We start from the raw sequence: 25711 nt of genomic DNA, 5'->3' as shown, positions 1-25711 counted from the left end.
TTGAAATCCACCCCTTCAATTATTTTCACGTGATTCTTCAAGAAACAATTTAACAAAAATATTAAAAACCGTAAGATAGTGCGTTATTTCCTCTTAGTTTTCTTTGCCGATATGACTTAACGTTCTATCCCTTCACCAGCAGCGGTATTGAAACAAGAGCGGATTTCTGGCTTTGTGGTTTTGAAACCGTGGGAAAAGTTACTCACCTGTTAGGCTTTGACTTGTGCTGCCACCTGCGAGGCTGGAAGCACCTGAGTTTTCCCAAAGATCACAATTATAGTGAAGATCGTCTGTTGTTTCGGCTTCGCTTCAGTTCAGTTGAGCAGTGAGACTCAGCGGCTAGTGTCGGCAACAGAGTTGCTTGCAATGCTAAAAGCCATGAAATGCAAGAACAAAGTTTGCTGACATTTAGCAAGAACACTGCTGTCTTTGGTGAATAACCTTCGCCGAAATTAGTATCAATAACAATAAAACGTGTTTGTGTAGTGTGCTTGTGGAGTGCATTGTGAAGTTAAAAATATATATAAATTATTTAGGTGTGTGTTTGGTGTTTTCGCTGCGAATCCTTGCAACAATCATTCGTGCTACCTTACAGGGCGGAAATTCCGCCTTTCCAGAAACAGCACACGTTAACTGTGCTATTGTTATTATTATAGTGACGTGGTGTTAGTGTTTAAAAAATATTAAAATAATACTAAAGGAGACAATGAATTTATTCAAAAGAGGGATGATCTTTCTTACATTTTTTGGCAGTTGTCTCTCCATAGCCCTATTAGTGGCAGCCCTTGGAACTAAATTTTGGATTGTTGCAAGGGCCAAAAGAACTTCCAATCCAGAAGAATCGGATGGGAAAATTCACTTCGGTCTTTTTGAAGGAAGAAAAGAATTAAACGTTGCTTATGGATGGAGATCCTACGACATGAATGGTAAGTTCGATATTTATGTTTTCGATCTCCGGTGGAGGCAGTGATGATTTCAGACAATTTCCCTCAGGGGAGAATTTCAATACACAAATAGTTAAAGTAGCACTGTAAAAATACTGTTAATCCTTGTTGCCCGGGGAAATTTCCGAAGTTCCTGGGGAAATTCCTCCAGGTCATCATATGAAATTGTCACTAGGTTCAAGTTCTCATCCTAGGTACTAACAAGGGAAATTTCAATCAATCAATTAACATTTTTATTCCAATACCTTACTCATTTCAGTGTCACGAATAGTGTGCAAATGTGCGAGATATCGCTATTCGATTTTGAATATGTAGCTAGTCCAGTATAGAACAACGACAGCTTGAATGCTGGCGTTAGTGGCCACAGGCTAGTTTTAGGGAGGCTTTTTGAACTTCCCATGGGAATATTTCGGGTGGGGCGGAGGAACATAAATATTCATTGAAAATGATACGATTAAACTGAAGGATGATAAATTTGAGGGAAGGGGAAAGATACATTTGGGGAGCAAGTGGCATATTTGAACGGTAGAATGATAAATTTGGGAGTAAACTGATAAACTTGACGGAAGGAATATTAAATTTTTGAAAAAAAAAAAAAATGGTAAATTTAGGGGGTTGCACCCAAACCCCTGGAGGAGACAGTGATAAGTACCCCTGAACACTGGCAAAGGGGCAGGTGGCTCAGTGATCTTGGATTCTGAATCGCACTGAAAAGGATGGCTGTTTTTAATTAACCTTGAACTTTCTTTGTTCATCTCTCTGTGATCTTTGATCATCTCATTGATTAAGATTCGTTAGAAGACAAGTATCCCGATTGGGGCGACTTTAAAAAAAGAAAAAAGAAAAGAAAAAAATGGTAGAGAGCTCATCTGATGCTAGGTTCCCTTGGTTAAACCTCAGCCCATGTGACTTTGTGGTGGACAACACCGTGTCCATGGGTTTTCCTTGAGGTTTCCTATCTCCACCCACAGTCTCATTTATATATATATATATATATATATATATATATATATATATATATATATATATATATATACAGGGCCGCCCACAGGGGGGATGTATGGCGCAAGCTGCGCCATTGAGAAAAATTTTGGGGGGGATTTTACTCTACTTTCGAACTAGCAATTTTACTGTGGAATAGCATTAAAACACAATTTTGAGAAGCTAATTTTCAAAAATTTTCCGGGCTGAACCCCCATACCCCCTGCTTCGTTACTCGATGAATGAAGTACCGCGCAAGTAGCCGTATGAAAGGAAAGGTTGGTTCGTTTTAAGAGAGAAGGGCCGCCCACAGGAGGGATGAATGGCGCAAGTTGTGCCATCGAGAAAAAAATTGGGGAGGGGAAAAAAAGTGGGGAAGAATTTTACTCTAATGTCGAATAAGTAATTTTGCTGTCGTCAGAATAACATTGGAACACGATGCATTTTTTTTTTTTTTTTTAATCTCGAGAATGAATCCCCCTACCCCCTGCTTAGAAACTCTATGAATGAAGTACCGCGCAAGTTGCTATATGAAAGGATGGCGCCAAGTTCTGGTGAACAACAGTTACAAACACTCAAGGAATCACTTTCAAATTTAGATTTGAAACTTGCCTATGTTGTCTGTTGAAAATTATAAAGCAGTTTGACATAATTGTGAGTTAGTGGTAACCATACAGACAACAGCCAAGTTTCAAATCTAAATTTGAAATGAGCCAGTGAGTGTTTGTAACTGTTGTTCACCAGAACTTGGCGCCTATTTTTGTGATTTCAATTCTTTTTAAGGCCACTCGTACTTGGCTCTTTTACAGGAATGTTTTTTGTTGGATATCACTTCTTTTTGTAGGCTAATTTCGAGGATAACATTTTCTTTTGGTATCAAACTCAATAACTTGTAACTTGCGTCTTACTTTTCATGTACAAGGGAATTATATCAATATTTTGTAAAGAAAAAAAATACTACTAATTGTAAAAAAAAAAAAGAAAGAAAAAAAAAGAATACCTGTGCCATACACAGTGTGTAGAAGTTTTTATACCCTTCAATATCCTTCCAAGACTACTAATAAAAGTAATGCCATTTTTATAATTACTACTGCCCCTACTACTACTACAAGCATTCTATAATACTACTACAGGAAATAGAAACAACAACAAAAATAACAATTACTAGTACTATAAAAACTACTGCTACACTGGGCAGTTGTTTTTAGAGGACTTGAGTTTTGAGGATGGAAGAGATTATTAGTTTTGGGGGGGAGTGCGCCATCATTTTTGGGGGGGATGGGCACCCCTGTATATATATATATATATATATATATATATATATATATATATATATTTGATAATCACTCACTTTCATTAATAATTCGTCTTCTTTAACCTGTATAAGGCATAAACATGAGACGTAGAGCTGGACATTTTCATATGCCATAGGCGGGAAATTTCTAATCCTATGCATATTTTTCGTAACAAACGAAGTTGTATTTCAGAATAGAAGTAAACCACATTATTATTGTTAATAGCTGCGTATTGCGTTTCATTTTTTCTGTCTTTTTTACAGGCAACACCACCTAGCCGAAATAATTATAAACTGTAAAACGCGGCTCAGAGAAGTAACTTGTTTTTGTTTAATCACATTTTTATTTTTATTTATCAATTAATTTGTTTGAAAGATCGTAGATAGACAAACAAATTGTGTTTGTATGAATCAGGAGGTGGTTAAGGTTTAGGGTTTGAGAGCTATCTTTCATTTCAGAAATTACTGGCGGTCTAATTATGTGTTCACTTACCCGCTAGAGAGATTCTCAAATCAATAACAGTGACCGATACAGAGCAAGGGCCACAATGGTCTGCACGCAAACCTCCCCAAATTTACAACTCATCCTACTCTAGATTCGCCAGTCTTCCCCTAATTTATCATTCTCCAGTGTGCCATTGCAATGAAAAATTATGGTTTTAATATCTCATAGGCAAAACATGCGCCTTAAAACCGCCTGTAGACACCCCTGATACAGACTATGACATGTACCACCGCGGGCAACACGTTGGCCACCACTAGTATCAATCTTAACTATTAACAAATAGATTAAGTATTTACCAAATTTGTTATTTTATTGAAAACTACAAGAAATGCCACAAATGGGCAAAAATTGGCTCAATCTTGATAATAGACGCTAGTTTAATCGCAAAAAAAGTACCGGTATGCGTTATGTTTTCATGAATAGAGTACCTCTTTTAAAAAATCTCCAGTGATGTTCTTCATTGATTGCCATACATTTATTTTCAGTATAAGGATTTCCGTCTGCTCCTGCCTTTAGTGCATGCGGTTCTGCATTCTATTCTAGGTGGAGTAGCTTTTATAAAATAGTGAACGCATTACGGTGGTTCGGATTCCACCTCAGATAGTCCACGTCTCAGATAGTCTCGGCACAGAAAAGGGACGCTTAAACTTTGAATAAACAAGCAAACAAAAACAATCGTTTGCCCCTCATATGTTTCTGTCTGGGGTTTACTGAAGATGAAAGAACTGAAGACTGATAACATTACTGACCAGAGGATCTCAGTGTGGACGTTCTCATTTACGAAAGAGGCGCTGAAACAAAAAGGACGATAGAGAGGGGATCGTCAACTTAAATACATTTGAGATTTGAGAACCTGTTACACTTTTTTGTAGGGATGCGCACGAGACGAGTCGAGAAAGGATTTTTCTGCCAAAAAATTCGAGTCGAGACATCACATTTACAGCAAATTTTCGAGACGAGACAGCCACAAATCTTGTCTCGTGCGCATCCCTACTTTTTTGTTATTATTGGACGAAGGCCATTATGCATTTTACAAATTATCAAAAAAGTTTAGACTTTTTAAACCACTACTATTAATTATTATTATTATTTTGTAGTGATGAAAGATATCAAACCAAAATAAAAATCCATTTATTGTAGTTTTTAGAAGTTGGTCAGAAACGTTCGTTGGTCCAATTGTTTTGGAAAGCCTTTTAAGATATTCTTCAACACTGATTTTAAAAACTGAAGCCTTTTTCTGTTTTCTGTACTTTTTTATTTTACAATATCATGTAAAATGAAATGAAATCTTTAATTTTTACGTCCCACTATTATGTCGGCTAGGCTAAAAGGGACGGTGATGATGAGAAATGAATGAAATGGTAGAGCGAAGAAAGTGGGAGAAAACGGGAGAACCCCAAGTAAAAACACGCACACAGTGTTTGTCCACCATAAAGCTTACTTGATGCGAGCTGGGATCAAACCAAGGACACCATGCACCACAGGTGAACGCTCTATGACTTTTTTTTTTTAATTCGCTTCAACAGGGCTATTGTTCGCCATGGGCAATTCTCGTACTTTCTACGTAATCCAAACACGACAGGGACACGAACACAGAAATCGAGGACAGTTAAAATTCCGCCCATGATACTTCAGAGGGATTCGAACCCCTAATAGGCTTTTTCCTCACAATCGTCAGCCTAATGCCTCAGACCGCTGGGCTACACCTACCGGCTGCCACTGAGCCACTCAGCCCTACAATATCATGTGTAACGACAGTTATACGAAGCATTTGTTCCCAAGTACGCATACAGTCTTCCGAAAAATTTAATTCGTGTAAGGAAGCACAATTACCAAGTCACAGTTGACACACTCAAAAAAGGTGCCAATAAATTGATGCATTGATGCACTTGATGAGTTCTCAAATAATTTTTAAAGGAAAAATAATTATATGATATCACTATAATTGAAATTAGATTAATCCTTTCCAGGGATGCACGAACTCGAATTTTCAAAATGATTTTAACACTGAATGCACTGTACTTTCAGGTAAAATTTTGAATTAACTAATATTAATAATATTTTACTAAAGGTGTAAATTAATAAAATTAAACATATAAAAACCTGAGTTCACATTAGAAAGGAATGAAGGAGAGGAAGAAGAGGAGAGAAAGTATTGTTTGGGAAGCGAATTACCTTCCATGATAACATCAAGAAACACCGTGTTTGTGGAAACGTACGCACAAACACAAACGAATAACTTGGCGGACATTTAGATTCCGGAGGTAATACTCATATACATTATCTGTCGTATATATACTCTGTCCAGTTCAGTTCCCCTATACTTTTGTTCCGTTTTTTTTTTTTTTTTTGAAGAAATTTATAGGAACCTTGATAGCGTAGTCGCTAACGGTCTCGCATTCGTGTAGCGGTCCCGGGTTCGATTGCCGGTGGGGCACTCGGTCGAATAAATGTAAAAAGCATTTTCCGGCCAGCCATCCTGAATGAGGTTTCCCTCATTCACACCAGGCAAATGCCGGGGTGGTACCTAATTTATAGGTCCCAGGCCACTTCCTTTCTTCCCCATTCCTTTCTTCCTTCCCTTTTCCGGATAGTGTGCTCGCTGAGGCACGTTATCCCTCACACGTGAAGGACTAAATGGCCATAGATGCCGAAAGCCCAGAAATCTAAATCCTAAATCCTAAGGAAGTATCGATTACACTGATAGTATATATACACACAGTTAGGTTGTGTGTATATGTTGTCAGAGAAATGTAGGTGCTTGGAGAACCTGAAAGCGTAAGATGGAAATGTGTGATTTAGTGGTGAAGACAGCTTTAAATGTAATAGACTTGAAGGAAAAGTACCATGGACATGCGTACTTTAAAAAGTACACGAAACCGGTGCTAATAGAGAATGGTAGAAAGTACATAATTGGTGTTTTAATTCGATTTTAGGTCAGGATTAACCTAATTACTTTAAGGAAGAGAAGGTAGAAGAGGGGACAGGACTTCAAAAAGCGGAACATTTGAATGGCATCAGCGACATTGGTGAACCAAGTAGATTATAAAATATAATTCTTTCGTGTTTTCAATCAATTCTTGGTGTTAAAAAGAGGAGAAAAGATTCGTAGCGGCTCTTCATACGACAGTTGGATGTAAGTAGTCATTATTGATTAACTATTTAAATAGCTGAATCTACTTTTGTCGTCCGTCATTTGGTCTTTGTAAAAAGAAAAAAAAAATCAATGGAAAGGACCACACACAAATTCATCCGATCTTGATCAAATTTGGTATGGTGGTAGATCTTGACAAGTACGCATAAAGGAACAATAGTCCATTTTTCTCATCTTTTGGAGTTAGGCGAGTTGGTATCCAAGCGGTCCATAGGTAGGTTTTACTGTAGTTCCCGAATTATGGACCAGCAGATCGGGATTTGGACTTCGCAAATTAATTCTCTCTTATTTAGAACAAATATAAATGGAACAAATCTTAAACGGTAATTTGAACAATAAGAAAATAATTTAAAAGACGGTTGATTAGGTATATTCTAAATGTAGTGTGTACTTATAATAAAGAAATGATAAAAACCAATAAAGAACGATTTTTTTTCATAATAGAGAACTTCCATGTCTTCCTGATACTTGGTTTGCGTAGGAACAATGTAAGAAGAAAACAAATATTTTGTTTAACTTAAAGTTGAACAGCATTAACAAAAATCTAGGTAATGGATTACTCATCAAGTATCTCACTTCACGCTTCTCTTTGTGTAAGCAGAACTTAGTTTATTTACTTCCTGCAACGTGTATATACATGCGTTCATACGAGTACATATAGTTTTGATGTAAATCTACTGGAACGTTGAAGTTCCGGGAGGATATAACAAAAGGAATTTACAACACAGTATAGCTATAAATAAAAGTATTGACTTTCACTTAGGTCAAAACACTCGATCGCTGGGTTTGTTTTGTCGTAAATGGTCGAATGAACTTTGGAGAAAATATGGAGAAGGAAATTGCTCATTATTTAGAAGTAATACGAGATAGGTTAATATAAAAATTATCTTTAAAATATTGGTAGGCTTTCGGAATGGTGCTAGTGTTGCTTTGTGATTATAATTTACTAATTGTTGCACCCGAGACTTAGGGTCGCTGTAGGCTATATTGTAGGTTTGTGCTCAATTAAAAGCCCTAATACTTTACAGTTCATAAATTTATTTATTTACTTATTTATTACTTGAGATTGCCTAGCAAACAACATGCGGTTACACAAGTAGATATTAATGTTCAAATAAAACCATGATTACGTTTCTTATTCTCATAACTATCAGAATGACCTTTCTTCACACGGGGAGAACAGTTTCATTTTGAACATAAAGAGCACCAAAACTGTCCCCAGTCAACTTAGGAACCCCAAACATTATTAATTCGACACCAATATCGGACATTTTAAATTATTTTTACATGTGACTGTCCCCCTTAGGAATACTAATGGGAGCTGAATTTGGATTTAAACGGCATCGGAATTGTCACTGTTCATCTTATCGGCTCCAAAAACAATGGATTCGACACTAATATCGATCATTTCCGATCATTTTTATATCTCTCTCCTCTCCCTCAAGTTGCACCTTCAAAGTGAAATCTCATACCCGAACCTCATCAATGTTGAAACTTTGATGGACATCTGTCGGATGGCTCAAGAGTTATTAAGTCACAAACATAGTCACTTTCGTTTTTATACACGTATTATAGATAAATAGCAAAGTACGTTGTGTTCAGTATGATCACTAGTTATTTTGAAACATCGCGACAATACATTATCGTAGAAATATACAAATATAACCGACAATGCCCAAATCTAAATATGATTTAATTTAAAATAAACGAATCGTTGAAATCGGTTTGTTTATATCTTAATGTGTTCAAAAGTTACAGGCATTTCAAATTGCTAATTTTTGTTTTAAAAGCAAATTGTTCTAAAACGGGTGGAACATAGTGAAAAAAACACACGAAACATTAGCATTAATGTCAATGGAAAATCAATGAAAAGAAATGAAGTCATCTACATAACTCAAAAACTAAAATAAGGAATGGCTAATTGAAATCTTATTGCGAAGACATAATGAAGAGCTTGAAAACGATGTGTAGTACATAAGGTAGATACGAATATAACATTGTCAAAAGTCAAGTTGTTTGAGCAAAATCAATAACAAAGTATATGCATCTTCTGCAAATTACTCAGGGCGCCCCACGCGGAGGTTACGTGCTTGAAATACCTCACATCTGGATTTGGAGTCTTCAGACTCGATTTAGCATGCAACGTGACTTTTAACCTGACATGCGACATAGTCTAGTCCTTATGGCAAACCGGATAGGCCTTTTCTTAACCCCTTACCGCATGCGTGCTATATATGGCACATATATGGCACATACATTTTTCCCTTTAGCTTTTTTGTGATTTATCAAAGGCACCAAATGACTGTTTTGTCTGCTGAGTGAGATATTGACGTGCATGAATAAGATTTTGGTGTCATCTGGCATGTTCTTTGTAAGTTGTAAGTGTGTCATATATGGCACTTACTTACTTCTCGTCGGAATTAAGTGAAAAATCTAAAATTCAAGTTTTAAATCCATTTTTCAAGTTCCCATATGAGGATTTTCAATACTGATTATTATTTTTTCACTAAAAGAAAAATCATGCAGAAAGGGGTTAAACACGTTGATGAGTCTGTTACGATTGCATTGGATTTCCTTCCTCAGCTAGAGCCAATCAACGTCGACCTTCTCCTGCTTGGTGTGATGTCGAGACGAAATCGTTGGCAATCGATTGAGGAAACGTTGTTGTGACGATCACAGCCGTGTAAACAGTTAACTTCCATTCAATCATACGTTGCGTGGTTTGCTTGGAAATGTGTCTTATTCGGCACTTAAAAACAAGAATTCGAATTATTTTAAATAACAAAATAGTAAGATTATTAATATTGCACCCCCAGGTACGAGGTGTAAGGAATTGATTTCCGGGGGTGTCTGAAAATTTTAGGGAGGTGTTGGGGGAGGGGGTTAGAGGTGTGTGTGTGAATAAATCACTGCACCTAGATCTCTCTCTGCATGCTTTTCACGTTGTACAAATGTACAGTTTCTCTTCATTACTCCAAGCATAATATCATCTGTACTCTAAGAACATCGAACATCCCGGCTTAAATCTCACTTTCATGTTACGCAGATTAACCCTGCTTCTCTCTGACATGATCTCCTCATGCATTCCATATTGCCCCTACACAGAATATAACGCTAATCTTACTAACAGATTATTCTTCTGTGTTTTATGATTTGCAGCATATCATCCTCATTTTCAAAAATCATCATCTGAGCAGCGACTGTCTCCATAATAACATTTTTTAAAAACTAAATAAAGATTATGCACGATTGCATGCTGAAAAGCAATGTCTCCTATTTTCTTTTAAATATGAAAACGGTTCAAGGTATTGGTATAAGGCAAACGCAATCATATTACTAGAGCTTTGATCTACAGAGCACAATAATTCATTTTCCACGTAACTGATTTGGTAATCAACACGCTTCTACCTACATTTGACCAGTTTCATATGTTCATCTTGACAGCTAAATTACAGCCTGACTTTGTGCTTCACTGCATCGTCAGAATCCAAATGAAGTCCTTTCTTGTGTTATTTTCGTTTCGAAAAGTATGAAAAATCTTGAAAAAGAATGAAAAGTATGAAGCCAGATCTGGACTATATGAAGGGTGAGGTATAAAAGTGAACCCAAATCATCCAGTCTTCTCAGTTCTCAGTGCATAGTATGAGGGTGAGCATTATCGTGCCTAATGAGAGGCTCCATTTGTGGATGAGCTAGTCGAATCCGTGCTTTCAGTTTTGTGAGAATATTACATTACTTACTAAAATTGATGATAGTGTCTTAATGTAGGAATTCCAGTGCACTATGAGCGTCCCAGAAGACTGTCAGCATAACTTTGCCTGCTGATGCACAACTTTAACCTTTTTTGGTGCAGGCGATATTCCATTGAGATGTTCCTGTTTTAAGGGTCGAAATGGTGTACCTAAGTTTCATCACCTGTGAAAGTGTTCAAGAAGTCATCACCTTCATGTTCATGGCGCTGAAGCATCTGTTTGAAAGGAGCCAGTTTTCGCGGCACCCACCGTGCACAAATTTCCGAAATCCCGGGTCTGCGGTTTTCTCTTGCGCTCGCTATCGCGACATGTCTCACTTCATAGCAAGCTTTGTCTGTGTGATGCACATAAGCAACACAATTGAGATGTGATTCATTCGTTAGGGTGTGTTTCCCTCCATTTCTTTGTTTGTCAATTCAGGTATGGGGTTTTCTGTATGTCTACGGGAACTGCCTAACGTCTGTTTGTATGATGTCTATTTATTTCTCTCCGTAAAAAGAAAAAAAAAAGCCATTCTCCAATACTGTCTTTAGTGGACAGATTTGCGGTAAAAAAAAATTCGATTAGCGCATACTACTTTAGCCGCACCGAGATGCGAGTATGTTGTTACTTGCCTTGCCGCCATGTTTCTTGCTATAACTCTTGAATCCCAGCGGTAACCAGTTTAAAACCTGCAATATACCAAAAGAAAAGTATCATTAATTGAATGCAATGTTACTCACAATCAAATTTTGTTTACATTCTAGAAAACAAATAACAGGCATTACTTTTCATTATGCCATCGTACTATATCTTATCACTTATCCTATCACTGCGGAAAAAAAACTTAGTGACTAGAACTTTTCCATAAATGTAAATGTTTCGTAAGTTCCTTAAGTGTTCCCTTATAGAGAGTAAGAGTAAGAGATTTTGTGGGTGCGCCAATGGCGGGGTCTTTAGCCTTCGCCAATGAATGCTATCTACAACTTAGTTAGCTAGCAAATAATAATTGATGGGCAACGATTAAGCTGAAGTTGTCAAACTTGATAATTTTTCACTTATTATTATTATTATTATTATTATTATTATTATTATTATTATTATTATTATTATTATTATTATTATTATTAATCTGAATGTACATTCTCGCAAGGGGATAATAGGTTTATGGGAAGTATTTAAATCCCCTTCCCCTTAGAACATTTATTTCGATAAAAGTGTAATGTTAAAAATACAGAAGATACTCTAATTTCGTCATAAATATTGAAATACCCTACCCCCACAGAATATGCACTATAATCAAATTGGTATGAACTAAAAAAAAAAAAAAAAAAAAAAAAAAGCTTGAAGTGGGTACTAACGTAATTTCAAACGGGTCTGACTTTTTTTTTATCCCGAAAACTATGAATTCAACAATAATCTTAGTCATTTTTGATATTTTATTTTTCATTTACCCCCCCCCCCCTCCCTGCCGATGGGGATGAACTTGGACATAAACGACATCGAAAGCGTCACTGTTCATTTCAGCGATCTCAAAAACTATGGATTGCACACAAATATAAGTTGTTCTACATTATTTATACATGTTATTCCTTCCAACTCCCACCCTTTGGGGTGTCTCATTTCCACAGTATTTTTTTCCAGGTTGAACTCATTTGTCTACCATGTTTAGTTAGAATTGCTCCAGACGTTCCGGACTTACGCTGGAATATATATTCATACATGTACATAGATGTGCGACCCCTTTTGCGTTGTCCTTGTATGTTTCCAATCCAGCTGACAAGTTCGTTCAAGCCTAAACTTGGTATTAAATACCACCGCCATTGTAACCTAATAGCTTGACGAACCCAAACTATGGATTCGACATTAATCTCGGTTCTTTGAGACATTTCGTTTTTCATTCCTTCTCACCCTCATTCCGATGTGGGATGAATTTGGACTTTAATGCTATTGAGACATCGAGAACTTTGGATTCGACTTAATATCGATCGTTTTCAATTAGTTTTACATATCAACCCCTTTCCACTACCCTAGGGATGCTAATGGGACTTAGACTTAAATGCTATGGGGAGAGTCACCAATCAACTTAAGGACTCTGAAAACTATGGATTCGATACTAATATCGATCGGCTTTGAATATTTTTCCAAGTCACCATTCCCTCCCCAGGAGTATTAACAGGGATTTAAACGGCATCTGGATGTGTCACTGTTCATCTCAACGACGCCGAAAACTACGGACTCTATACTAATATCGGTCACCACTTCACCCTCACCCATGTGATAATGAGGGCTGAATTTGAACTTAAATGACACCGGGACTATCGCTATTTATCTAAGTGACCTCGAAAACTGTAGATTCGACACTAATATTGGCCGTTTTCAATCATTTTTATGTATATCCTCCTCCCTCCTAGGTGTGGTGGGTGGTCTTACCAAGGATGTTATAAAATAGAGGATCTGCACTTACAACAAAATCTTGAAGCCATACGTCACAGTTTCGCCACCCCTACTGTGCCCACTCCACCCAATAGGATCGCAATGTTTTGAGCCAACAAACATGGCGGAGACGAAAGTAGCCAATCAGACGATGGCGGAAACGAGAGTAGCCAATCAGACGTGCCGATGCTCGGTTGTTTTTTGGCTTCATTATTTAATAGGATGAAGATATATATGGGCAGATCCTCTATTTTATAAGATCCTTGGGTCATACCGCGACAGTAGGTCCTACTCTTTTTCAGACTGAAAGTAATATGTGTACCAAGTTTGGTTAAAATTGCTCCAGACGTTCCAGAGTTATGGTGGAACATCCATCCATCCATTTTTATGTAAATAAAAATTATTATTAATAAAGTGAAGCTAACAAAAGTAGGACAACTCTGGTGCAAGGGACAAAGGTGATCAATAAACTAAAAGTAAACAAAATCAATTTTTGTCACAAGGATTCCCGTACTGTTACAACAATGATCTCGACAACTACTTGATTAGTGATGAGGAGATGCAAAACCAAGGTAAAGACCTGGTATCTTATCTTGGTCTTGCATTGGAGCCTTTGATCTTAATCTTGCATTGGAGCCCTTAATCTTGATCTTGCGTTGGAGCCATAGTCTTAGTCTTGATTGGGGCTCTTTGTCTTCGCTTTGCTTGCAAGAGTCTTACAGGTCTGGCTTTTAAGAAATCTTAAGATTTTCCTAGGTATATTTAACTATAAAAGATAACTCATGTCTGTCCCCTCTAAGAAAGAAGGTTGGCTATGTGCCTGATGAGCATGAATTTTGGCCAGAATGCGGAGGGTTAAAAGCTAGGAATTGACTTTGTTGGCGGAGGTGACCATCCAGTTGATCTGTAGATGTGGCCCTCATGGATTCCCATAGAGGGTTATAGATGAATTGCCCCCTGGTAGTATGTAACCAAATTATACCGAAATGTCAGGTTGGTTGAATACCATTCAGTTATTTTCTATATTCTAACCAAACTCCTTTACGTGGTGTAATCATAACACTGCTATTTATCTTTGTTTTAAATTTTAATATTGGATCCGCTATTTTATTTTTCCAAAATAAATAAATAAATAAAATTCGAAATCAGTGAACTCAGAAATCTCCCACCCAATACCAATTTTTATTGAAATTAATTATTTTTCATTACGAGTCCGCTATATTAGATCCGCTATTTAGTTATTTTTTTTAAATAACAAATTCGAATTAGCCAGGGGTAAAAGTGAGGGGGAACGCGGTCGGAAGTCGTTCCCCACTTCCAAAAATATCTATGGCGTCCATCCAGTTTGTAAAAAATTACAATGGGCAAAGATAGGCACGGGGGACGGCATGACGTCAAGCGTTCCCCTACCTTTTCAGATTCACTTTTACCCCTGAAACTAGCTATCTCAAAGTCCCTACATTCTGCTGAGCTTGAGAAGGATTGAATTACGTTTTCCACTTTTGGCCACGTTTTTGGCAATTGAGATTACTATGAGGCGTCTTATATGAGGGATACGGAGACTTCTTGTCGAAGAATTTTGAATTTTTTAAAGAGGAATTTTTGAATTTTGAAGGGAGATATTTTGAATTTAGCCATGAAATTAACTTTGCAGCCATGAAGGCATTAACATTCCGAATACGCCCTCTTCTAATATTTGATTTAGTTACTAGTTATGAGAGAAGTTGCTCGGCTTTTACCGCACTGTTAGTTTGAGATTCTTTTCAGGTCAAAGTCTTAAGATTTAGAGGAACACAGAGAAAAGCAAGCAGTCATGTTAACAGCATTCCATTCCATTGCCAACTGCAAATATTAGTTGTATGATGGCTTTAATGTACTTGGCCGAAGGCAACAGGTATGTGCAAATTTCAAGATTGCAGTCATTTTTACAGGGGGCACTTTCTGCTGTAGAAGAGACAGGTCGGTTCCTTTGTTCTATTAACAAAATAATTAATATAAATTATGTCGTAACGCTCTTAATGGGAAACTGGATATTGCTGTGTATAAAACTTTTATCAGGGTTAGATCTGGAAATAAAAGACGACTTGTTTGCCGTAAAATGGCTTTACGAAGGCTGAACATAACAGTGCAAAAAGAGGCTCAGTTGTTGAATACTTACCTCCGGTGTGAAGAATCGCAGACTCGATCTCAGGCCATGGAAACTCGTCCTGAACAACATAAGTCCGTGTTTTCTTTGATTTTCTTCTGTCCCCTTTCATTTTCTTATTCAACAATTCCTACGTTCACTTCTATTTATCATCTGTCTCGTTTAGTATATTAAGGGAATAATTGTGGGACGTTAAACTAAAGATATTAGAAAGTAGTATGGGTGTTACTCTTAGGTGAACGTGTGTCACTGTTGACTGTTAGGAGAAGATAAAATCCAATTCAGTTCAGCTTAACATTCCTTTCAGTAGCGAGGCTATATGAGATGGGACCTACTGATTAATGTGGAATCCGAACCACGTGAGCTCCCGCCGAGAATCGAACCCGGGTCTCCCATGCCAAAGGCGCGTACGCTAATCGCCTAGCCACGAAAGAGCTCTTGAGTTGAGTTGAGTTCATTTTGAGTTTAGCGTCCCTTTCAGCAGCGCGGCTACATGATACGTGGACTAATAGTTTAACGTTGGATCTGAACCACATGAGCTCTAGCAGAGAATCGAATCCGGGTTTCCACGCCAAAGAGATGTATGCTAACCGTTTAGGAACGAGGGAGCTCAAAATATAAGATAATACAAACTATCAAATATTATTGACAACTAATATTTGATACATTTTAGTGCCCCAAAACTTCGTTTTTTCTGGATTTTCTCGAAAAGTACTCATGAGATTTTACTCTCAGGCATCTCATTTGGTTTTAGCTCGAAAAGAGAGAAAAAGAGGAAGAGGTGAAAGATGCTAAAAACAGAAAATTGCTACTTTAAGACGAAGAAATAAGCTGAAAACTATAGTATATGGAATTTTCTCCGTTTGCGCTAAGTGATCTGTCATTAATGGCAGAATATCTATGATGCGGCTGATGATACTTAAATATTTAAGTATACGATATTTTCATATTTTTAATATTTCGATATATCGATTAAGTTTCAATAGTTTGTTGATACGCCAATCGGGATACTGCACAGCCCTACACTCTACCACGGAGTGACACACTCCCTACCATACGTTGAAAAATGTGTCATTCATGAGATTATGAGGAATATATGCAGATTAGTACAATATAGGCTTACATATGAAATATGTATTGCAGCCAATAATGGGTTGTACATACTATTTCATTATAAACATGTAAGAAATTATTACACAAGTCACATAATGGACTTTCATTGATTTAAACATGATACATAAAGCTCATATAAAACATTTTGCAAATCAAGATTATTTATGGTTAGCTCTCCAGGGTGTACCACAAAGTGTAAATGTTGAGGAGAAAAAAATCGAATAAAATTATAGTTTCAGTTATAGTATTACAAAATCATGCCGTATTTCATTAGCTAACCACAATATATTTGACCGCTAGTAATCGAAGAAAAAACGTATCCACACGCAAGGAAAAATTCAGTCTCTGCTTATGCTATAGAGTTCACTGAACCAGAATCATGAATATTTTGCGCAATTTTCATGAAGAACGAATGCAAAATGATTTATTTGTGTGTGTATGTGTTTGAGAGAGCATTACAAGATTGTCTTTCCTTTTCTACATAAATCTGCCTGCTTTCTACGGTATAACTGATTACCTCAACTACATAACATATCAGTAATAGAAAAATTACCTTGATTCATCAGGGAAGTTTCATATCCGTGACAGGTAGAACTTTGACTTGATTCAACGCTCTTCATTTTCTTTTCTTTTATAATTCAGAATGTGCATAACTGTGCAGGAAATTTTGAAATTACAATGGTATTTATCTAAATTTGTGATGGCCAAATCGTGACCTGCAGGCCGTAAGTGAAAATTAAGAATATTTGATTTCTCTTTCAAACTCTTGTAAGAAAAAAATAAAAGCTTTGACAAAACTCAATGCTCCTACTAAAAGTAATGCTTGTTCTTCGATTGTACATCAAACGTTTTTGGTTACTTAGATTGGAGTTTGGCGTTTCATTCAGCAGCGAGACTATATGAGACGCGGGCCTACAGTTTAAAGTGGGATCTGAATTATATGGGCTGCCACCTGATGAGCAAGGAAGATATTTCATTTTCGATTCTTTGTACGTAATTTCATTTATTTTATTAATGCCATTTAAAGACAATGTTTCAGGTACATCTTAGCTCACAGAGAGTGTTACTCATAGTACGTAGAATGGAATCAATTGTAACTTTACAAATCGGCGGCCCCTTACATCAGAGTTTGAGATTTTCCTTCTCTATTGCAACCAGTGCTTTCTTGTCACCAACAAATATACCATAAAAATAGGAGAATTTGGGGTTAATCGGTCAAGCAAGTGCCTGATGCATGAATGAAAATCTGCTTAATACGTCAACTGCCGGAATGTGGAACAAAGTTTTCTTGATACGCATATATATTCCATTTTACTCTGAATGAAAAGAAGAAGGAAAAAAAATAACTTGTTGATCTTCCTATGAATTCGAAAGAAAAAGTTGAAATAATAATAACTTGGTTTCCGTTTCCAGATACGAATTTCTGTCTGAAGACTTCCTAAGACAACTTCTTGATATTTTCTAAGTAAAAATTACAGATGAAGGCAACTCCTTCCCCCATTGATTCACAGTCTGTATGAAGGTAAGACTTCACACTTCCATGGTATCGGCGTTTAGAGTGGATGATGTGGATCAACAACACAATTTGACTGTCTTATCTTCCAGTGCATTAGGTACCCATTTGTGAGAAACGAGATAAACTTCTGAGCCGCAATCTGGAGGATCGTAGGGACGCTAAGAAATCCCGCTTCCACCAGAAATCAACCCAACCAGTAAGTCTTATTGACCAAGTCACCGCGGCTATAAATAAACCTTAACATACTTGAATTATCTAAAAGAAGTTTTGACTGATTGACTGATTAATTAGCAAACTACTGAAGCCAGAAACTTGAAATTTGGATAGTACTAAGATTTGCGACGTAAGGAAGGATTTTTAGGAAGTCAACTTAGAAGGAGTGGGATAGCAAGTATTATAATAAGATTCCACGTCTTGAAATTGCGTAAGGTTAGAGACATACAATCAATAAAATTTGGTATTTTGATTTTTCATTTAAAATAATTAAATACGTGTTCCAATTCTATTTGGATCTAGAAGGGAACAAAAGAGATAGGAAGAAAAAGGGATATTTTTGCATATCCCTTTTATAATATGTCCATATTTCGAACGTCCCTAAGGTTAAAAATATGAAATGCGGTATTTAGACTTTTCATTTAAAATAACTAATTATGTGTTTGAAATATATAATATAAAATAACTATATATAGCTATATAACCTACATGGGAAGAAAACAGGTGGAGAAAAAGACGTGGGACTGCAAGTATTATAATAAGATGCATAAGTTTAAATAACATGAAGTTGGGTATTTAAGCTTTTCAGTAAAAATAATAAACCTGTGTTTCAACAATTTAGGATTTGTTGACCTAAAAAAGGAGAAAACGCTTGATTTGGTTCATTAAGATGCCCGTATGAGGTATTGGAATTTCGTGCGAGTCGTCGAGATCAACAAGTCTCATATAGCCTCGCTGCTGAAAGGGACGCTAAACTCAAAATCAAATGAAAAGAAACGAATTCGATATAAAATACTATAGGCTATGAGGGGTTCAAAATTTATACAGTAGTCAGGAGCGCTTCAAATTAGATAACCGAAATGGCTCTACTGTGTGCCAGGTCGCATACTGTGTGCCCGTGCGTAAAACGGAAGAACGAATACTTCTGGGAATTTGGTAAGTGCTATATTTCTATTGAAGTTAGAAGAATGTCTGTAAGGATTTTCTCTCCTTCTTCATTACAGGTTTTGAATGGCAAATAATTTGTACAACCCAGTGATTTACTCGTCTAATATATATATATATATATATTTTTAAATGCAATTGGACACATTCACATTAGCTTCTGCACTGCGTAGGTCGTTTTCTCATTGTTAGCAACTAAGTGTTCTGAACAGTAACAAAGACTTGGTCAAACACTATCTACAGATACTTATAAAAGAAGCGTTGTACAATAAAGAAGAAAAGTACACGATCCTAATACACTTTATTTATTGCAACGTAATATGATTTTATATCTTGTCCAGCCCATACAGAGAATGAATGAAAGCAAACTAGTGTCTGCTATAATACTATCGCCCTCATTTGAAAATATCTGACTTAAAGCAAGCATGTTTTGCATTCTAAGCAACGACATTTGCTCGGTGCCTTCCAGCATTAAGCCTTAAAGCATTTTCGTGACCTACAAATAGCCTCTTATTATTTTTTTTCTGTGGTTGTCATATTCCATCCAAAGGTTCATAATTATAATGTTTGTTTCTCTTCGTGAAGTATCTCTTTCTTTACAAGAAAAACTTCCTGCTTTTCAAACGATGATTTCCAGCTATGAATTTGGAACGTACAAGAAGAGTTCAGTCTGCTGGGAAAAAGAATACAAAATTGTGATCTTGGTAATAAGTTTGTATGTTTCCAAATAAAAATGCTGCATATTAAATTAAGATGTACGTAAATCGCAAATAGATGCAATACGTAGAGCCATTCCGTCCATTTTTTCTTCAATTACTTTCAGACATTGACAATTCAGTTAATTTTAGTTGGCGAGTGTTTTAAACTTGGCTTAAAGACAGTCAAGATTCAAGACAAGACTGAATAAACAGTCTGATTCGTGCCGTGCGCTTTTTGTTTTATTCAGTTTTAAGTGACTTCGTCTACATTTTCAACAATTAAAGACTTTCGATGATGAAGGGACCAAATGTAGTTATAGTTAAATAGTTAAAAAGAGGAAAATAAACTAGCTTAGGATATTATGTTATGTTGGAACAAATAGTGATATGTCTTATTACGGATGGTAGAATTTAAGAGAGAGGGAGGAAAAGGACTACAATTAATGATGATACTATTAAGGAGAGCAATTGCTTAATCAGGATTACGAGATTAAAGACAAGCCAAGTATATGGAAGATCCTAATTTGCAGCCAATAGTGGCATAATACTTACGATAATGATAAATTCAATAAATTTGGAACTCGGGCTCGATACTCGGTTCGGATTCGTCAATGGATCAGTACGTCGTGGGTCAACAGGACGTGACCCACTGCAACTCACCACCTATCGTGATCCACTCTGACCCACGATGACCCACTCTGACTCATCAACCCACTCTGCTCAGTGCACTATAGACAACATCTTCTGAACATTGGTTAATTTGACTACGATTTACCTGCAAGGCCTCCATTTTTCTTCCGATTTCATTTGTTTTTATTTACTTATCCCAGATGAGGATATCTAAGTAAAACAAAAACTTCAGGCACTTTTGGATATTGATATTTGTAATTGTAATAGTAGCAATAGGACTTACTACTTGTCTTTCGAGAGATAATCGAATTTATTTATTTATTACGTTGGCCTACTTTACCCTCATATAAGACTTTCAAATTTCATCCTATTTTCCACTGAAAATTATCTGTCATTTAACAAGGAAATAATGATATATGATAATTAATTGAAATTCAACGTAATATTACCTATGACAAGCACTTTACCATTTTATATCGTGAAGGTCAGATCCACCGTTATTGTAACAGAGCGGTATTTGAGCGATTGACAGTGGAAATTTAAACTCCGAATAGTGATAATTTTACAGCCGTGTTTTATTACAAGTGTAAACTCTTTATTCAATTGAGAGAAGGGCGTGGATCACGGGTCAGAGTTAATGACGATGGGTTTTGATGGGTGGTGGATCGGAGTGGGTAACAGTGGGTCAGAGTGAGTCATGATGGGTGGTTGGTCAGAGTGGGTCAGAGTGGATCACAGTCGGTGGTGGGTCAATAGGTCATTGGTTAGGTTTTCATTGACCCACGCCATCTCTGGATTCCACTCGTAGACCCAAGCGTGGGGCAAACGTTGAGTAGCTAACTCTTGAAGATAGACATGTGACTACTAATTGTTTAGGTAGGGGTCCGTTCATATCTATTACATGACATTCTGCGTGAGGACCAGATTTAAACAGATAGGACCAATTGATTCCAATCAGATCCCGTGCCTAAAAGGGCCCTTGCGCGGTAGAGAATGATACACATTTTCAGCTTGTGAAATACACACAAGAATACGTAATAATGTGCGATTTTCTTCACAGTTGCTGTGACTATAGCATATTTGGAGAAAGGAGTTTTTCCAAGTTGAAAATGATCAAAACTTACTTGAGATCATCAATTCACCAAGAACATTTGAACAGTTTGGCAATTTTGTCCATCAAATCTGAAATTAGCAGGAGTTTGTACTTAGACAAAATGCTAGACTTTGCAGAGAAAGAAAGTTACAAAAATAACTTTAATAACATTTAATAATAATATGACTCATTTATAGTTTACGTATGTTAAGTGATTTTTAGAAGTTAAAAACTAATGTTTCCAACAGTGCACTTAAATTTTCATTTCGGGGGATATGAAAAATAAATATTCTTTTTCAACAAATCACTTCACGGTTACTAAAACAAATGATATTGTGACTATGTTCTTCTCAGAAATGATTTATACAAATATTGTCAGTTACTTGTAAACTTACTTGTTTGCAATTTTATGTTAAAATGTAAATTACATGTGTTTAGTCTATTTACTCCCATGCAATTTTCAAGCTCACATTTTGAATCCTTCCATTCCATTAGAAAGCTGTACATATATATATATATATATATATATATATATATATATATATATATATATATATATATATATATATATATGGGGAGTCTAAGTTGGCCGGGAGCCTAGAGCCCCGCAACATTGTTCTTAATTGTACCCTGCATCTCCTGAGTTCGACTTTGTTCTGCCTATGAGTAAAGTGCCAGTAAGTTCGGTTCCGCGGTTGATAGCACCTTTCTGAAAACAGCAATGTGTGCAATGTGTATAAAGCATTTTGATCTTGTGCTACAAGGATAAGGATACTTTTGTAAACAAATTACTATAAATAAATACTGGGTGTATCTATTTGACTCCGAAGCCAAAGAAATTAGTAAAAACATGAGAAAATACCTTATTCCCCACCCTAAAATGGCTAAACAGCAATATTTATCCTTAGGGTTTATGATCTCCGCGTTTTGGGTTTAAAGTATGATCTTGGCTGATTACTTAAAAAGACTATCATTACAGGTACCTGCTGTAAAAGTTACGGGGCGCTCTGAAAATGAGAGATGGAGTTTGCTCTCGAAAGCTGTGTGGCTTTTAGCGGACAATGCACCGGTATACCAAGCAGCAGACACACTTACTTGGGTAAACAAACGTGGCTACCTTGCTCCACCCACTATATTCACCCAATTTGGCTCCGTCCGATGACGTAGTTCTTCTTCTCAAAAACGGAAAAGCATTTACCGGGTAGATGTTATGAGAGTAATGAGGTGGAGTTATTAATGCGTTGGAAACTGGTTTGCCTTTATCTATGCAGACTTGAATGGACTGATCCGTAGTTGTGAGACATGTTAAGGCAACACGAGGTGATTATGTAGGAAATAATGCGTTCGTGAATCAAATTGCAGATCCCTAGCTCGTCTTGATGAGAGCGAGAACTTTCTGGTCTCTTCTCGAATATTCTAACATAAATGGAGGGAATGTATATTAAAGCAAACTACAATGGATATTTCTTTTACAATCAATCATCATTATTTTAATGTCAACTGAATTGCTGGTTTTTACCCTTAATATATTAATAGATGTCAGCAATTCCTTGTAATATCACTGAAAGTGTACTTTTCTTTGTTTTTTTATTTGATATATTTCAGTGAATGTATCACTTTCACTAACATATGTGGTTCATGCGAAATTCCATTAACGACAAGAATAAAATCAGCTCCCTACTGGTACGTATATCAATTCCTGTCATAGAAAAGGAATTTTCTACATGCCTGTAGCTTCTTCAAGAACATCCCCCACGTGACGAAGGAATATGTGCTGTTGAAGCAACCAACAGCAGACTACGTGAAGCAATGTCGATGACATTCCGTCACGGTCGAGTGAAGATCACAAAGCATTTTTATTTGCTCATCTCTCTCTCTCTCTGTCTCAGACGCTTTGTAATTTGTTTTGAAAGGGGGTTTTCTTAAGTTCATTTTTTTTTTTTTTGTTCTTGTTGTCGACTTAGGAAAACAAAACTGTATTTATATTCATTTCCTTAACACAATAATCTATCAAAATCAATGGTTCTTGTGCATGAACGTTTTATCAAAGTTTTCTCTTGGCTGTATCATAAGTTGCGATTATTTTCTTTTCTTATCAAATATTCAACGAACTTAAAAAGTTCGTTACTGAATTCTCTATGTCTGTCTGTGTGTGTGTGTGTGTGTGTGTGTGTTATTTACGAATTTTTCAATTTTGAGTTCTCCATTCGATAAACCATCAAAAACTATCTGAGAAAGTGAATGAATGATGGAATTTTTCGCGACACTCTTACCATTCCAGAGATATTGGCCATAAAAGTTCCGATTTCGGGAAATTTGAGGAGCCATATCTCGGGAACCGTAAGTCATTGACAGATCACATTGGTGTTGATCAATACCTAAGAGGATGATGAACATTTTGGTTTCAAATAGTAAGCGGTGGCTACTGGTCAACTGGCGACCGTTCCAGGCCCGTAGCCAGTCCGAAAATGTAGGGGGGGCCCGGTGGAACTTAGGGGGGGGCCGATCCAAAAATATTAGTTCATTCCATATTATAGTTCATTTGCAAACCTACCGTGAAAATTTTAGAGGGGGCCAGTAAAAATTTAGGGAGGCCGGCCCCCTAGACACCCCCCTGGATACGGGCCTGGACCGTTCCTCAGACATTGGCGAGAAAAGTTTGGATGTCGGGAGATTTAAGGAGCCTCGGTAAACGTAAGTCATGGAGAGAGAGATGATAGTTTGCGAATTTTTCAATTTTGAGCCCTCCATTTTGAGTATGTGTCTTCGTAAAACAACGTATGATAGAACGTTTTAATAGAACTCTTAAACAAAACATGTGGAAAAAATTTAGCACTCAAGGAAATTATAAATGGGTAGTAAACGAAAGAATTGATTAATGAGTATAATAATAAAGTACATAAAACAATTGGTATAAAGCCTGTAGAAGATAATAAGAAAAAATAATTCTTTTTGGGTTTGTTCTGGCAATGCTCTGGAAGCATTCTCAACTGGTTTCTTTTATATTTATATAAGCCGCACTGTAATGGTGGCTGGTGCCAAAACGTAGAAGTGAGGCACAAGTTTTCATACCAGGCTATGTGTAGGCTACACACAATGTGTTCGGAAACAACGCCAAACATTTGGGAAACGATTCCTCGCACGAAACGTTAAAAAAAGAGTATAGATCATCGTGGGAGCACAAATGGGTCATTTCAGGGCTATAGCCGCATTAGCCAAGAGACGAGACAAAACAAAATTTTCGGGACGAGATACGAGATGAAACAGAACTCTTCCAGTAGTTAGTAACTGACAATGAGACTATGTATTAATTTTTACTATAAGCAAAGCTTTGCACTGTATATTTGATATTTATACCAAGCAAAAAACAACGTATTATGTTTTCTATAATCGTTCACAAAAATAGCTTTCCGACAATATTTACGTGAGTAGAAATGCTGCCATGTGTTGTCTCTGTGTGCACTATGTTCCTCTTCGTTGCCAGCTGTATTTCGTCCTTTCCTCCTCGTTACCACTTATCCACACTTTATTGTTCCTCATAAAAGATATTTTTATTTAATATGACAAAAAACATGATTAAAGTAGTGTTTGGCAACTGTATATAAAACAACACCAGATGGCGTGTTATTAAAATGAAATGAAATCTTTGAGTTTTACGTCCCACGGTTATGCCGGTTAGGCTAAAGGAGACGGTGATTATGAGAGATGAGTGAAATGGTGGAATGAAGAAAGTGGGAGGAAACGGGAGAACCCCGAGAAAACCCACGAGCACGGTGTTTGTCCACCACAAAGTTCACTTGGCGGGGGCTGGGATCGAACCCGGGACCCCAAGCACCAGAGGTGAACGCTCTACCACTGAGCCACCGCGCCCCCATGGCGTGTTATTAAAACACCACGACATGTCAGATGGTGGATTTAACGACCACCATTGTAACACTTCACTCCAAACTGCGAAGGAGTTGAATTAAGAACAGGCTTATGTTAAATTGACACAATCATTTTCACTGGGTACCATATAAGCATACCTTATATTTCTAAATCCAAGACGAAGTTTTCTGCTGAAACTTCGTGTCTCAAAATATGGGATCATCTTGCTTTCGCGACAAATTGTTTATTATTATTATTATTATTATTATTATTATTATTATTATTATTATTATTATTATTATTATTATTATTATTATTATTATTTCTTTACTGAACAGAACCACAAGCTTCAATTTAGTCCTAACCTTACCCTCTTTCTCAACTTCCGCTTTAGGCTTAAAAGTTCGCAAATTCCATGGACATTCCAGGTGAAAAGACGAAGGAA

At 36.7% G+C, this 25711-nt stretch overlaps 1 protein-coding gene across 1 annotated transcript in view; it reads left to right on the top strand.

The window, feature by feature from the left end:
- Positions 1–297: 297 nt before the first annotated feature.
- Positions 298–25711, top strand: part of LOC145666763 (clarin-3) — a 160673-nt gene continuing 135259 nt past the window's right edge. The window contains exon 1 of the mRNA XM_081734316.1: positions 298–926. Coding sequence (XP_081590442.1) covers positions 707–926 — 220 coding nt within the window. The 5' untranslated portion in view covers positions 298–706. The remainder of the gene's footprint in view (positions 927–25711) is intronic.

Source organism: Thermobia domestica, chromosome 12, assembly GCF_964235325.1.
Source record: "Thermobia domestica chromosome 12, izTheDome1.hap1.1, whole genome shotgun sequence".
Classification (NCBI taxonomy): domain Eukaryota; kingdom Metazoa; phylum Arthropoda; class Insecta; order Zygentoma; family Lepismatidae; genus Thermobia; species Thermobia domestica.
This window is presented reverse-complemented; position numbering and strand designations above follow the sequence as displayed.